The sequence below is a fragment of the Cynocephalus volans genome, chromosome 3 (assembly GCF_027409185.1).
Source record: "Cynocephalus volans isolate mCynVol1 chromosome 3, mCynVol1.pri, whole genome shotgun sequence".
In the NCBI taxonomy this organism is placed as follows: domain Eukaryota; kingdom Metazoa; phylum Chordata; class Mammalia; order Dermoptera; family Cynocephalidae; genus Cynocephalus; species Cynocephalus volans.
In genome coordinates, this window is record NC_084462.1 from 168,506,152 (window position 1) to 168,522,865 (window position 16,714).

The window sequence follows — 16,714 nt, forward strand, 5'->3', positions numbered from 1 at the left end:
GTTAATTATACTGGTTAAAGGATGAACCATCATTCTCGATGCCTTGTTTACCTTTTTTTTTTTTTTTTTTTTTTAGATGCTATATTGTTGCTTTCTCGTTGCACCAGCAGTATTCTTTCTTGTAATTTAGAGAAAAACTTATTTGGATTTTGATGCTATTTCTACCTCAGTAAGATTTCTTTGAAAAGAGTTTATCACCTGACCTGTCAAGATTCTTCTTGAAAGTATAGGGAAAAAAACATTATGTTTAAATTAATATTGAAGAGTAATATTTAGTACAACTCAGATGAACTCAGTCCAGATAGTGTCATTCTTTGAGGCAGATGAGATGTTTCTTATCACCTCTTTTCACTGTGTACCAGTAGCAGCTGCAGCATCACTGGTCATTTTCATTCATGATTGAGAATGGTAATCGTGTTCTTCGCATTATCTAAAGTTTTTAGAAATGCTTCTTCATTGCTGGCAGAGAGAATTACTGAGTCTTAAAAATGAACTAATTCAGAGAAGAAACAGTGGATTTTGAGATTTTTCCTAAGTAATCCTCTTCTTAGCAGAGATATGAAAACGTATTGAATACTTTTTCAATCACCGTAACACTTATCTTTAACGGAGTGCTTTTTCTGCTGTGAATCAGACATAAGTGTCATGATTTTGATTAGTGGAGTGTGTTGAAAATTTAATCCTACCAAGAGGAAGAAAAATTAAAAAATAGTAACAGTAAGAACTTCAGTAGTCAGGCAGTGCAGATTTCTTGACCCTGTATATTTTGTCTAAAGAGAAAATTCTGGTGTTTTTACTAGTTTTGGTTTTCAGTTTGGTAGCTTAATATTTTGGTCTGGTAGGAGCTAATTTCCTTTAAAGGTAGATGACCATGTTAGGCTTTATTGGTATATATGGAGTAGCAGTGAACTCTAAGTAACGTGTTAGTAACACTTCTTGCCTAGGTTACCCAAGTGCTGGGGCGTGGTGGAGACAGCTGTGATGAGTGGTGAGCTTCCTTGCCATTGCCTTGATTGGGGACTCTCAGTGTTTCGCTGCTGTTCAAGGATGAAGCTTTGTAGTAATTAAAACATGAGTGCGGGTGGAGAGACTCCTGTGTGACAGTCAAAAGGAGTCTGTGGCCTCTGTACTTCTCCCATCAAAGCAGGGAGTTTGAAACTTTGTAATTGTTTGGCTTTTTTAGCAGTTGTTTCAAAGATACTAGCAACAGTAGCGTCTGTTTTAAAACCACCCTTCCCCCAGCGATCATTATATGGCAGCACAGATTTTATAGCTCTCAATAAAAAGTGAGTTTTCCTCTTAAAACTTAAACAGTTTTAATAGCTTAAGAAGTAAATGTCAGTCAGGGAAAATCAGAGGCGTGATTTTGTGTAGCAGACTTAACATTTCCATCAGAAAGATAAAGTATTTAACTTCTTTAATGTTGCTCTTGAGTATCTAGCTACTTTATTACATTTTCCACCTAAGTTGCTTTGGAGTATTCTCTTAATCTTTCATTTGTACTGGGTTCTTATATATATACACCATAGGCTAATGTATGTTGTTTAGGAGGAGAGCAAGATGCATCTTCCCTGCAGGGATGACTCAAAGACCGTTAAGTTAGGTATAAGACCAGTTAGCTCGGTTGTTTAGAGCACAGCCTTATAACAACAAGGTCATGGGTTTGGATCCCCGTACTGGCCAGCTGCCAAAGAAAAAATTTAGGGAATCTCCTCCTTCCAGTCCCATCAAATTTTCCTTGGGACTAAGAATACTTTTATATCCTAGAGCTAAAATAAATGACTTTTACTGACTGTTTTTAGAATAGCATAGAAAATTTATAAAAGAGGCATAGCCATAACAGCTATTTGATGATGCTTCTGTCTGGGCTATGTTACTGTATTTGTGGGCCTTGTTCCCCTGTAACGAGGACAGAAGTTGAGTCATTGGAACAGTAAGTACTCATGGTGCTAGCTGCTGCTGCTGTTAGGTTATGATTGGTTGCTTATTTTGCATTCTTGTTTCCATTTAATCATCAGATTCTAAGAAAGACATTATTCTCTTTGTATAGGGAAGAAACTGAGGTTGAGAAATGTTAGATAATCCTCGCCCAAAGTGTCTAGCTGAGCTATCAGGTTGCAGAGCCAGATTTGAACTGCCTGACCTTGGGCAAGACAAGTAGAGGAACATAGTTGAAGTGATACTTGCTTTCATAAGCATGAATGTGAACCATAATATATAACACACATAGTGCTATTTTTTTTGGCTAGGGTATGTTGGGTCAGAGGTTGACAGCTGATTATGGCCTGCAGGGGTAATTTTATTTGTTTTATTCAGTGTTCTAAGTTTGAATTCATTACCAGCATTTAAAATTTAGATGTCCTATGAAAAGGAAGGTTTTTGGCTTACTGACACAGGAGAAAATCTGGAAACGGGGGCCTACTTTCCCACGTCACTGTAATTGGACATAGTGAGTGGTGTGACAGTGAGCTTCGTAGATGGTACTGTGTGCAATTCTACAGGTTGCTGTTCCCCACCTGTCCCTTGTGCCATTTGTCATCTTACACCCAGCCAGTCTTAACTCTGTTGTGTTATTTGCCTGGTGCCTGTAGATAATGGCATTTGTGACCCATTTTAGGCAAAATCTCCCTTTTTAGATGTTGCTGTGAGTCTGGACTTAGAAAACTGAATATACTTCAGTGAGTGGGAACTTTTGTATTTGGATCACTCTTAATCTTGCCAGAATATGAGAATTAGTTCACATTTCCTTATCATCTTGTTTCCAGTTTCTATTTTATTGGCCCTGTACTTGACATCCTTCCCTCTCTTTTCTACTTAATTCATTTCTAAAATAATTTTGAGAATTAGAATTTTTTGGTGAAAACTTTGGCGCTATTGCAGAATCACTGTTCACTTGCCTTTTCACAGTGAGAACCGCAGTCTCCTTCCTGCCAATCTTAATAGGATTCCATTACCAGTGTTAATCAAATTATTTGGGCTCATTTATTTGGTATGACTATGAACTTAACATGAGATTTTTTTTTTTTTTTTTTTAATTTTATTTTGTCGATATACAATGTGGTTGACTATTGTGGCCCATTACCGAAACCTCCCTCCCTCCTCCCTCTCCTCCCTCCCACCCAACAATGTCTTTTCTGTTTGCTTGTCGTATCAACTTTAAGGAACTGTAGTTTTAACATGAGATTTTAAGACCTGGGTTAGAGAGAAATTTGGTAAGGTACCGGGCACTGAATTGATCATAATTAATGAGTTCTAATTCCTTTCCCTTTGTAGCTGAGATGAGTGAACTGAGTGTGGCACAGAAACCAGAAAGGCTATTGGAGCGCTGCAAGTACTGGCCTGCTTGTAAACATGGGGACGAGTGTGCTTACCATCATCCCATTTCACCTTGCAAGTGAGTAGCGTCACACTGATCCGGGTTTTCAGTCTAATGTCTGAATCGTATAGCTTATTTTGTTTTTTTCTCTTCTATGGATGAGTTTGAGTTTTATCACTAAATGCAGCGACACTTATCATGCCCCTCCCCTGAGCAGCATACCGAGGTTACTTCAAAAAGTTCATGGAAAGATTCGCATTATCTTTTATTTCCCCACACTTTGAAATACCTTCATATTGTCTTGTATGTGTGTTTGTTGGGAGAAGTTTCTTTGGGCTTTGGACTTGTGAGATAACTGAAATATACATCAAGAAACTGTACATTTAAGGAGATGGGTATACACTAACCCAGTTTGTATGCATTTTGCTCACACACACACAGATTTTGAGGCGTTGTGGGCAAAGTTTCTTATGGGTAGTGAGAAAAACGTTTTGGACTAGGGTTAAATTTTTCCTTACCAGTTGGCTGGTTCAATGTAAGGAGCTTTGTGAAAAGGCATTTTAGAATTTTTTTTTTTCCCCTGGGGTGGGGGTCCTTGGATGGAAGTTCTCCATGTTTTTTAACTTAAAGGAAATTTTGATGGTTATTTTGATGGAATATTATGATTATACATCTAAGGAGACCATGGGATGAAGCTTTTTTTTGTAGCACAGTGCCCTGCACATACTTTATACTGTATGAGTTTTCTTCATAAAACTTACTTCATAAAATATAGAACTTATAGAGTAAGTAGTGTAATTCTTACCCACAAAAAAACTTGCTGCCTTTCATGGTGACTTGGCTTATTTGAAAACCTGTTTATGTTACCCCAGGCTTTGGAATAGACAGTTGTGCCCTATTTTGATATTTGGCGTATTCTTTTTTTTTCTGTTACTTCTGTATTCTTCCAAACATGTAGTGATGGAATATAAGGTTCCCTTCTACAAGAAACTAATAGTGCATTGAGAAGATTAAATGTGAATAATATGCTTTTTTTGTTTTATAGAGCCTTCCCCAATTGTAAATTTGCGGAAAAATGTTTGTTTGTTCATCCAAATTGTAAATATGATGCAAAGTGTACTAAACCAGATTGTCCCTTCACTCATATGAGTAGAAGAATTCCTGTACTGCCTCCAAAACCAGGTTAGTGAATCTGTGCACTACTACATTTGGGCAAAAAAAACAAAAAACAAAAATGTTTTGTGACTGTAAATGGAATTTAAAAAAGGAATAGAAGGTTAAGAGTTCAGATCCCCATATTGGCAGCCACCAAAAAAAAAGGAATAGTTTGGAAATGTGACAGGATCAGTTAATCTAACCAGTCTTTAAAGAACAAGTGTGCCCATCCATCTTATAGTATTCTGAACTATATATATATATATACACACAGTATTCTGATTAATGGATATATAAACCACACCATTCTAATTTAAAGATGATTCTGACTTCCATAAAAACATCAGTAGACTGTTATTTTGCCAAACAGATTTGGTCAATCTTTGTTCTCATTTTTGTCAGCAGTTACAACACCAGTACCACATTCTAGTAGTCAGCTCTGCCGTTACTTTCCGGCTTGTAAGAAAATGGAATGTCCCTTCTATCATCCAAAAGTAAGAACTTTTATTTTTCTAAAAATCAGTTTAGTGGTAACTCCTCAATTCTGTGATCTGGAAGATCACGAGCAAATTGAATGTCTTTCTCTTTTTTTCCCTCTTCCCAGTTTAACTTCTTTTTTTGTACAGAGTTAACTTTATGGTCTTTAAGACCTTTAAGTTGTTCTTTAGTTGTCACTGAGCTTCTCCTGCCCCATGCCAGTCTGTCCCCTTACTCCAAGTGGTTTGAAACTATTTCATGTTAGTATCCTGAGCTCTCAAGGGAGAGAGGTGCATCTTGTCTAGTCTCATTTTCCATTCTTCTCTACCCCTGATCATGTGGATGTTTTTGGTTCTTTTAATCTCATGCCAGAACTGAGATGATGCAGTCCAGTAGTACTGCTTAATACCGTTCAGACTTGACTGATGGTTTCAGTTGTCTTTGTGCTAAAGACTGGTTGGCGTATCTCCAGCTGTTCAGTTGCTTAGAGTGAATGAGCTCTGAACTAGCAGTCTGACTGCTGTATGAAAGGCCTTCACTTCCCCCAGCTGTAACTGGGCCCAGATGAGGGTACTCGGTAAAGTGTGTTAAGGGATGTTGGGCAGAGTATGCAGAGATGATTACTACATTGAGTAGAAGTTTGTGTTGTATGCTAATGTTTCTTCTGAAATTTCGCAGGCTGTGATTTTTTGACTATGATTTTGTGTCAAAATGAAGCTTTGAGGGAAGGTTCCTTTTTCAAGGCTTTAGTAATATTAAAATGAACATTATAGACAGGATCTCCTCTTACCCTGTTAATGGGTAGGGTGGGCTGGTTACTGTCATCCTAAATTGTTGTGTTTACTTGTATTAGCCTTGTGGATGTTGTTGAAGCTCTGTTCTCTCTATTCAGCACTGTAGATTTAACACCCAGTGTACAAGACCAGACTGCACGTTTTACCATCCCACTATTACTGTACCACCACGACATGCCTTGAAATGGATTCGACCTCAAACCAGGTAAAGATTAAAATGTTTTTCTAGTGTCACTTTCAATTACTTTCCTAATATGTAGTTTTTTAAATTTATAAGAACACAAATTTGGGGGACACTAAACTGTTACTTTGATTTTTTTCTCTGCTGTTTAATTATGCAAGGGTCCTTTGGCAAAATAATTTACTACACAGACCAAATTTTGTTTTATCCAGTGGTTACTTTTTTTTTTTTTTTTTTTTTTACCCCTAGATCATGTCCAGATCAGATATTTTTTCTAACTTCTAATCATATCCTGAGCATACTAAGGGTAGCAGCTTATGTATGTACTGCTTATGAATCTCAAATTTTCTTTTTTTTTTTTTTTAAAAGATGACTGGTAAGGGGATCTTAACCCTTGTCTTGGTGTTGTCAGCACCACGCTCAGCCAGTGAGCAAACCGGCCATCCCTATATAGGGATCCGAACCTGTGGCCTTGGTGTTATCAGCACCACACTCTCCCGAGTGAGCCACAGGCCAGCCCTCAAATTTTCTTAGGCATTAGTATTTGTAAAATATTAAAGGACATTTCAAAATATTTTAGTGTGGCTTATAAATTTATGTGTTATTATCTTTTATCCACCTTATATAATTGAGTTATTCTTTTAAGAAATCTGATATTTATATTAGACCAAATATTCACTGTTTAAAAACACCCAACTTTAGCTGAGGTGTATGGTATATTTGGATGCAAAGCAGTTAATTTAAAAATGTTTGGTTCTGTTTATTCAGTGAATGACACCAAGTTCTCCCCGGCAGAAGATGATGCAGTTTGAAAGTTTCCATCTACTGGTGAAAGATATTCTACAGAACTTGTCAAATCTTTGAAACTTGGAATATATTGCTTTCAAAATATGAAGTTTATTGTCTATCTGAAGTGTCTAATTTTTCAAGTTTGTATGTTTATTAAGTAGTTTTAACATTGGGTGTTTCTTTTGTTTTTACTATAAAGACAGTTTAAGAGAAAGCTAAATTCTAATTAAAACATTTAAGGCATTTTTGTGCAATGCTGTTTTAAGTATCAGCATTTATAGTGTGACATCATTGTTAGTAATGGTACTACAGTTTAGGGCCACATCATTGCTCTGTGTATAGAGAGATGTAGTGAGGTAAGTGTCATTATTCTAAAAGTTGAATTGCTGTTTTCACATTTCCCAAAGATTATTGTGGTTCATGATTCACCATGAAAACAGGAGTGGCCAAAAGTACCGATGTAGCTTAAAATAGTCATTCAGTTCTGCTTTTCAATTTTTCAATGAATTTGGTTTGAAAAGGGCGATAGTACAGGCCTCTTGGGGGTTGAGTGCCACTTTAGTAAAAGAGTTCCCAAGTCCCTCACCTTCTCTGAAAAGACAAGTGAGATAGAGTGTGTAAGGTGAAAACAGTTGGAATGATAAATGAAAAAAGTATGAATTCCTTAAAATGCTTTCATTTACTATTAACATATGCTTTTTTAATAAAATTTTTTGGGAACTACATTATCACAAAGTTATAGAAAATTTTTTACAAGTATATACACAGGTATCAGAAAACATACTTTAAACTCACAAGATTATAAATATACATGTATATTCTCACATTCTGAAAAATAGCATTCTCAGAAATAACTCCACAGAAAATATACTTAGTTACTACTGAAGATAGTTTTTGAAATGTAAAAATTAGATTTAAATAGTATATTTTAAATGACAACTATATAATTACAGAGATCAGATGGGTAACTGCAAAATAGGATGAAAGGTTTGGCCTGCTGTATTAATTACAGAGTTGTGTGTGTGATTTTTAAAATTGTTAAGGCAAGAAGTGTCAAATGCTTTAGAATTATAACAAAACAGAGCACTAATTTCAAAGACTTGATGTATAGTAGTGTTTTTAAAAATTAAAGCTAAAAGGTGGTTAGAAAAGTGAATTAATGCAAAAGGGATAATACAGACTCAGACATTCTCAGGACCATATTAAAGTAAGTGAAAAAAAGAGTTCGTCGACTTGCTTAGTCATATACCCAAAGGATAAACCCACATGTAAAAGAACATGTTGGAGAGGATAAAGCCAGCAGTTTACTGTTTTGTGGGCACTGCTTTTTCATTGGGAGAAGAAAAAATTAACCAGTCATTAAACCATTTGGTAAGTCGTACTTTGCTGTGCTGATCCCAGAGTAAAGACTTGAAACACGAGAAGAGCAAAGAGAGCACCCAAGAGTGTAGAGCTATTGTGTTAGACTTGGGTGAAATGACAATTCCATTTCATTCTAAGAATTTACTCCATTGAATTTAAGGCATTTATTTGCTCATTCCAATATTAACTTGAGATGCTTTGCATCTCTGTAGAAGAAGAAATTTTAAATTGTGTAGATTTCTGGAAATACAAACTTTTAACTATCATTATTTATACATGGTAGGTATATAGTTGCGTTCTCATAATTCCACCTTAAAGAACGTAAGTAGGAAAAAAGGGCTTAAGTGGTTTAGTTCAGCCATTTTATAGGGAAATAACACATTAAATTTTTTTGCTGTTTTATAGACACTGCCTGGAAACACATTTAAGAGTTACTCTTACCCTTCAGTTGCTGTGGTTTTGGGGCAAGCTAAGGTTGACCCTAAAACATCTGTTGGATAAGTTGGTCTAAAAGGAACCACCATAAAAAAAGAATCACAAAAAAGGAAGGGAATGAGCATGGTTGGCAATACAAAGTGAGCGAGTGTTACCAGAGTGCACAGTGTGTGCTGGCGTGCATTTATATACATAAAGCACACAGGACTGGAGGTGCTGGAAGTCTCAGGTTATAAATGCAGGAGCTTAGTGAGATACCGCACACAAAAGTAATTCTCTGGGTTAAAAAAATATATAGCAGATTCTACATGTCCTGTCATGTTTGTTTCTTTACCTTCCCTCAGTTGATGGCTGGTACTACAAGGTGGTCATGGGATGGTACTTAAAGCCAACATGACCTTCACTTGTGAAACTGACTACAGCAGTGATTAAGGCTGACTTACCAGGTTGGCCACTTTGAAGGACAGAAATGCAACAAGTAGCTTTTTCCTACATAGTTTACTACATAGTTTATAGAGTTTCTACCTGCACTGTAAAGGAAATGGAATTTTTCTGTAGCCCAAAAGCTGGCAAACTTGACCCAGAGGGAAAATTTAAAACTGCAACAGGCTCAAATTTGGATTATTTCTCTTAGAGTGGTTTAGGGGAGCTTTTTCCTTTAATTTATTGACTGTCTTTAATTTATAGAATACATGAATAGAAGTTTAATATTATATATTCTAAAATTTGGCTTATTTTAGGAGAATCCATTGATGTGAATAACGAAAGAGTACCGTCTTATGTTTCAAGCTTCTTAACCCCTTAATCAGTCCTTCAGACACAGCTATGCAGAACTTTAAAACTGACCAGGTTCAATCACTGGTTAGGCTTTCTATGATATAATTTAGTCATCTCTGTTCTTAGTATTCACAAAGTGTTGGACATAGAAAATAATACCTATTAGGAATTTTTATGTGTCTTGTTAAACTAAATTGAGGATTCCAGAAACCTCAGGGGATTTATTCTACAAAGATAATTAACACATTAAAATAAAAATTCATAGGACCAATAGAGCATCTTAAACTTCTTCGCACTTAGAAAAATATATTTTTAAATAGCAGTCTACATTATTTCCAATCTTCAGGAAACTACAGATAGGCTAAACAGCAAATTCCTGAATGGTGAGTACTTATCTTTGGCAGCATTTAAAGTGAAAAGGAATAAGGATCTAAGAATTCAGTCCCAATCCACTAAAAAGGAACCCTAACTGACAAGTTTTACAAATGGACCTGGATTCATTCATTTTGGAAATTAGCCTATTGGGTGGCATACATCTAACTGAACAAATTTTCCCCAATAGAAAAAAGCTATAAACATTTTATTCCAAGAGTTACTAAATTGTTTCTTTGTAAATGTGAATTTAATGCTTTAGTTTACATGTTAATTGTCTACAAATTAGGCTATACCTTTAAATATGCAATATTCTCTTCCAGTTAAATATTGTTGCTATCAAAAACATTTAAAAAAAACTGTACACCATTGGAAATTGTTCATCATACTACTTTCCATTAATGAGGCTACAGTCATGTTTTAAATTTTCAATTATAAAGATGGCTTCTGAACATAAAAGGATTTGACAGTTCAAAAATGAAAATGCAGCAGTAACTAATGAAAATGTACTACTAACTTTGGATCTGTTCCTGAATTCAGAACTGCTAGGAGAAAAGTGTCCTTAAAAAAAAAAGGACTTTACTGATGCTTAAGAAACATTATATTCTCTAGGAAAGCTTGTCTATAATGTTTGCCTTTTAAAAACTATGATCCTTTAGGATGATGGTGGGTTTCCCTTACAATTAATTTTAAATTTAATGTTTTCATTAAACAGTGAAACTTGAAAATAAAGTATAAATGTTAAAAGAAACACAGTTTTACTAAAAAAAAAAAAAAAAAGATTATCCAAGTTGGGTTTTTTAATTTGGGGATTTTTTTGAGGGGGGGAGTGCTGTACTCTAAATCTCCACATCAGGTCTGCCAAAACTGCACACTCCCTGAGAAAGCGGGGCTGCCTTTTACCATCAAGTATTTATTTAATCCTTCCTTGAAATGTAATTATCTGGCAGTGTATGGATTATGGACAGTTATCCAGTACATATAGCAATATTTTGAATTTATCAATCTTCAACTGTTTTGATGATTACTGGACATTTCTCCTTGTGAACAACCTTGGGTTAGCACCACTCGACCATGCAGTTTGGTTTTGGTTTTTTTCCTCTGTAATTCTGGTCACTCAAGGCTATTAATTTGTGTAGTCTTCTCAACATCCATATCTTTCAGTGAGGCATATGTACACATTTCCAGACAAATAAACTGCAATCAGAGAAAAAAACAATTGCAGGGAGTTAATTACATTTCTAGATTTTCAGAACAGCTGAATGTTTTTTAGTTGAACTTTCAAATCATTCATGTGCAAAATTTTTCCTTATTAACTTTTTATTCTGTTATTTGCATAAGTAAATGACTCAGGAACTGTCTGCTTATGCTGCTTCCTGATAATGATTAGCTGAGTTCATAAACTAAAGCTGTAGAAGTTATATTAAATCTCTTAACTAGTAAAAGCTCTTCTTGGGCTGAGAAAGTTACTAACCTGCAGTCATCACCTCCAGCACTAATAACATGTCGATCACCACTGGTAAATCGAATATTTGTCACATGCGGTGAATGACCCAAGAACCTTTTGTGCTTTGCCTAAAAAACAATGACAGACAAAGTCAGGGCATTTGAAGCACACACAAGTCAAAGGTTCCTATTAGGAACCATAATCTCTATCACAAGAGCTGTGGCGAGAGTAAGGAGTTAGGATCCCAGCGAATGATTAGGATTCATTTAATGGATCTGCGTTTAATACAAACCAGGTTATTTAGGCAGACAGATGTCTCCAGGTACTCTGAAAAGTTTTCTAAGGAAAAGCATTTGAAATTTGATAACTGATTATAGGTTTAGTAAAAATCACATCTTTATCAGCATAGTTTCCAAAGATGGCATTACTGGAAGGAGAGGATTTGTTCCTAATAGCTTTTATTATTTATTTATTTACTTATTTTGGTGGCTGGTCAGTAAGGGGATCTGAACTCTGAACCTGGTGTAGTCAGCACCATGCTTTAACCAAGTGAGCTAACTGGTTAGCCCCTCTAATTGCTTTTATTTTGGGGTAATGGATTTAGGAAAGTGTGGGAAAAAATTTTAGAAATAAAAATTTAAAACTTTGCAAATCAGGACAAAACATTTTAAATATTAAATTACGTGGGGAAAAGTACTAATGATCAGACATATAAATTGGGAGTAAAATAACTTAAAATTCTAAACCAAACACAAACTTACAAATTTTTCAGGACATGGGAAATCAAATAACTTAACCATGCCAAAGTCATCTCCTGTTACAAGGCTGATTCCTGAATGAGATACACAGGCACAGGTGACATCAGCTTTCTCAGCATGCCTGGACCAGATTCCCATAACTTCATCTCCTAGAATACTAGAGGGAAGGAAAAAGAAAATCTACCATAGCAAGTCCAGACAGGTTCACCATATTGAAAATAAGTTTCTCGGCAATTAAACTTTAAATACCTAATCATGTTATTTAAAATACAAGGAGTAAATTATGACAAGGCAAGCTGTTTAGAAGCTAGAATTTCATCTGGATATTAACTCCCACCTTTTTAAAATGAAATTTTATAATTTAAAGGGTTTATAGATTAAATAATCCTTTTAAAATTCAATTAATACTTTATGAGAGCTAATAGAACTATTTTTTAAATTAAAAGTGATACATATGCTGTAGGAATTGGATGGCATTTTTGACTAAAACATGGATACTTATGGGTACCTGTCACACAGTCCGCAAGTTTGAACAAATTTATAAGCTTTCATTTCATTTCTAACAGCTTCAAGACAGCATTCCTTTAGATAAATAATACAGTTGATTAACAGCCCCCAATTTATGGGGTTTTTTTTTTTTTTGTTTGTTTGTTTGTTTGTTTGACCAGGAAGGGGATTGCAACCCCCAGCAAGGTGTTGTCTGCACTACGTGGGCTCAGCCAGTGAGCGCACCGGCCATCCCTATATAGGATCCGAACCTGTAGCTTCGGCATGACCAGTGCCGCACTCTCCTGAGTGAGCCACGGGGCCGGCCCCCAATTTATGTTTTCATTGCCTGTTATTAAATTTAATGTTGAGAAAAAAATCAGGGCATCTTTAAGGTCATAACTTTGATTTCCTTCAAAGAACTTAATAAATCATGGAAATTGATAAAACATGGAATATATTCAATCATAAGGGATTGCACATGAGCACACCATTATTCTCTTCCTAAGAGGAATTCAAGGTAGAGTAATGGTAAACTTGAAACTCAATATTCCCTAGTGGAATAGCTCTAACTGTTCAGAAATAGGATTTTCAAATTATTCTAACTGACCTTCAAAGTCAGTTCTTCCCTTTTGAATATATGAAATATTTACCTAGTCCATGTAGCCCAAGTAATTCTGTCAATGGCAGCATGATCCATGAGATGTTTTCCTGAAGGCACTTCATACACATGCCGTTTATAGCAGCCACTGGAGACCTTTCATCATATTAAAATGAGATAAGAATTCCATTAGGTGAGAGGCAAAATCCACAAGGGGTTTATAAAATACTATCAAGTTGCTACTTGATTTACATATGTAACATTATTAAGAATGCAAGAGATCACTACAAAAACTTAGAGAAGTGGAGAAAAGGACTGATAAGTAGGGAGAAAATGGGGAGATGTAGGTCAGAGGATACAGAGTAGCAGATATAGGATGAACACTCTAGAAAGCTAATGTACAACATGAGGACTATAGGTAATAAAATTGTACTCTATTTGGGATTCATGTTAATGAGCAGATTTTAGATGCTCTTGCTCCAAAAACAAGTGGATATGTTCATTTGCTTCTTATAGTAACCCTTTTACTATCTACTATATATCCCATAACATCACGTTGTATACCTTAAATACACACAGTAAATTTTATTTTATTTTTTTAAATAATAAGGTATTACAGAATTAATACAGAAACCTAATAGTAAAAGGCAAGAGCTGAGAATCTCTGGAACTCAGGAGCTTTAAATGCATTCACTAACAGGAAATATAAACAAGCAAACAGAAAGGACATTGTTGGGTGGGAGGGGGGAGAGGGAGGAGGGAGGGGGGTTTCGGTAAAGGGCCACAATAATCAACCACATTGTATATTGACAAAATAAAAAATAATAATAAAATATATATAAAAGCAGAACAACCCTTGTCAACTGGGTATATGGTATTGGTACTGTACCTGGAGGTATCTGCTATCTGCAGAGAAATCCATCTGAATGACAAAGCTTGGAATGTCTTTGCAGTAGCTGATTCTGTTAAGGGTGGGGCCCAATGTTAGGTCATAAAAATCCACTGAGTTCTCACTAGAACCCACTGCCAGATACCGGGAATCTGGGCTAAATCTAAATACATAACAAAACAGGTAACAAATGAGTTAGACCATATAAAATAGTATAAATATTTAAGATCAGTGACTTTTCCTTGCTAGCTCTTGAAAATAAGTTTGTGTGTGATATGGCCTCAAACAGATTTACCTGATAGACACAACTGATTATGTAAACTGAGATTTGTTTACACGAAATAAGAAAGCTTTATACTTTACTTCAATTTTAAATATTTCCTCAATTGTCATCTCCCAATTCCTTTTAAAATATCTTTTTAAAAAACCATTAAAATTACATAATTACTAAGTTAACATAATTCACTAAGACAGGATTCTTTCATCTGGAAAAATGGTGTCATAATAGTGAAGAACACAGCTCAGCATAACTTAGGTTATTAGGATGAAGTGACATTATTTGAGGCTAAGAAGGACTTATTTTTAAAGGCAAAGAGAAATACCATGTGCCTACTAGCAATCATGGGAGTCAGTATGGGACAATTCAGTCTCTTGAATGTGGGGGCTAAGGTAAGCCACTGTTACTGTTTTATGTATCGAAGTTCTGAGGACTGTTTCATTTGTAAAAGATTTTACTGTTGAAGAGAGTATAAACTTTTGACAGACCTGGATTCAATAATCTTACCTAATGATCACATAAAAAGTGCTCAGTAAATGGTAGTCTCTACTGTTAAAATGAGCTTAAGCACTGAAAAATAAAGGCTCAAAAAATGTTTAAATTCAGATTCTGGGACATAGTAGATGTTCAATGAGTACTGATTAAATGAATCAACTATATATATTCAAACATTGACATTATTAAGAGAAATAAGATATGTTTGAGCTATAACTTTAGTTTTCCAGGGTGACAACTTTTGAAGGGTAGATGGCTTTATTTTGTACTACAGTGGTAGATAATTCTTGACACAGTGAACTTACTGGTCATGTCTAGTGACACTTGTCAAATATTACCTGTACTGCCCTTGCTATTTTAAGGCATTGTGGTTGCTGCCCAGTGGATTTATAATTTAGCAAGCAGAATTAAATAAGTATACACACAGCCATATTTCAGCACACAATTTTTGATGTAAAATGCTATAGGTCCTCAGGGTCTTTTCTGAAGATGTAGCTAAGGAAAGTTCCGAATGCAAGCTGGGTCATTTAAGTATATGCCAAAAATTCTATTCCATTTGTTAACTAACCTGATGTCATGGATTGCACATCGTCTGTCTCTCTTCTTTCCCCATATTTTTAGAGAGCTCACTAGTAAAATAATAAATTCTCCATTTTTCATTCCAATAGCCACCATGTCCCCTTCAGGGCTATAACACACAGTACGAGCAGCATGTCCCAAATTCACTTTGTTTAACATCTTCTGCATAAAAACCAAAAGAGTCATAGAAAACTACATTAAGTGAAGTACTTACAAATTAAACCAATTCCCCCCCCAAATTCTCAATATACTTATGAAATAGTTCTTTCAGTGCTAGCAATTTAGGACTTCCAGTTTCCTTCTAAGAAATTGTAACATCTTTTAATAAATTGTTTGTACATACTTTATCAGCAATATCCCAGAGTCTCACTGTCCCATCTTCTGCAGCAGAAAGGAAAAAATCCCTTGAAGGATGTGTTGCTAGTCCCCAGATTGGTCCATCCACATGGCCATTAACTAAAATATTACATGCTGCATTTTTTTCTCCAACCTCAATTATTTCAGCATTCCTTGTCCCAACTAGTATCTTGCCCTGAAACACAAGTGGGACCAATACAACTAATGTAATACAACAGTTCTTAATAATACAGAAATGACCCTATTGGTTTACTTATAGAGAACTTTTTACTTTGAGCTCGTCTGGTAGCAAGCCAATCATTAACTCATGCAAATTTTTCTATGACTAGAGGCACACATCTGCAAGAGCTGGGTTGTGTGTTAGAGTTTAAGCTAAAGAATAAAACTTTTCTCTACGGTAATACACCTGGATTCTTCAATAAACAAAGTTTTGACTTCGACTGTGATAATCTTAGGATCTCCAAAGAGGGTAAGTACATTGGGATATAAGAAGAAAGTACTGGAATTTATTTTTTAGTTAAAAAGTGTAAGTAAAAGTAAGTTTAACTAATTTAATATGCAGACTGAAGATAATACATGTATATGATTTATAAGTACACTTACGAGTGCACCATGCTCAAAATTTTTTTATAGGAAAGTGTGTTTTTAAAAAAGAGACAGTTGGTCTAAGCAAAATAAGCCAGGTGGCAAGGATTTTCAGTTCTGTCTATCATAGTTGAATTAGCAGATTCATGAAAAAAATGGAGGTTTAAATACACCATTTAGACAGAATAGCTTCCTCTCATGCACTGCACTGGTACCAACAGTGGAACTGAAAATAAAGCAGCAGAGAAAAAGGCAGAGTTAACGCTGGCAAGCAAATCCGTCTTTATGCCTTGTTAAGTATTATTCATTAAACTACAAAGGCTGAAAGAATCAGCAATAACTGCTCTGTTTTCTGCCGCACCACATTGTCTCAAGGAACATCTTACTTTGCTCCTGCACACAGAACGAACACAGTCCGTGACTTGTCCAGTCTCAAGCCTGAAGGCACGGCATCGCCTCAGTTCCTGATCCCACAGTTTTACTGCTCCTCCTTCTTTTGACCTAAGTACATAATGACCAAACCAAAAGAAGCATTTATTATTGGCTACTACAAATAATTTTTATTATAAACAAATACTAAGT

General features: G+C 35.4%; 2 protein-coding genes across 8 annotated transcripts in view; one reads left to right on the plus strand and one right to left on the minus strand.

Annotated features, from left to right (window-relative positions):
• Nucleotides 1-6,818, plus strand: part of ZC3H14 (zinc finger CCCH-type containing 14) — a 40,897-nt gene extending 34,079 nt beyond the window's left edge. For 3 of the 6 annotated variants that reach the window (XM_063088452.1, XM_063088454.1, XM_063088456.1), the window contains 5 exons: nt 3,274-3,394; nt 4,362-4,498; nt 4,874-4,965; nt 5,841-5,947; nt 6,692-6,818. In XM_063088452.1, the coding sequence (XP_062944522.1) occupies nt 3,274-3,394; nt 4,362-4,498; nt 4,874-4,965; nt 5,841-5,947; nt 6,692-6,698 (464 nt within the window). In that variant the 3' untranslated portion in view covers nt 6,699-6,818. The remainder of the gene's footprint in view (nt 1-3,273; nt 3,395-4,361; nt 4,499-4,873; nt 4,966-5,840; nt 5,948-6,691) is intronic. The other 3 variants (XM_063088453.1, XM_063088455.1, XM_063088457.1) reach the window with 1 other exon arrangement.
• Nucleotides 6,819-10,704: 3,886 nt separating this feature from the next.
• The window catches only part of EML5 (EMAP like 5), a 155,994-nt gene continuing 149,984 nt past the window's right edge, over nt 10,705-16,714 (minus strand). For both annotated transcript variants that reach the window (XM_063088986.1, XM_063088985.1), the window contains 8 exons: nt 16,519-16,633; nt 15,534-15,722; nt 15,180-15,352; nt 13,840-14,002; nt 13,003-13,106; nt 11,867-12,020; nt 11,133-11,233; nt 10,705-10,855 (listed from right to left, as the gene is read on the minus strand). In XM_063088986.1, coding sequence (XP_062945056.1) covers nt 10,819-10,855; nt 11,133-11,233; nt 11,867-12,020; nt 13,003-13,106; nt 13,840-14,002; nt 15,180-15,352; nt 15,534-15,722; nt 16,519-16,633 — 1,036 coding nt within the window. In that variant the 3' untranslated portion in view covers nt 10,705-10,818. The remainder of the gene's footprint in view (nt 10,856-11,132; nt 11,234-11,866; nt 12,021-13,002; nt 13,107-13,839; nt 14,003-15,179; nt 15,353-15,533; nt 15,723-16,518; nt 16,634-16,714) is intronic.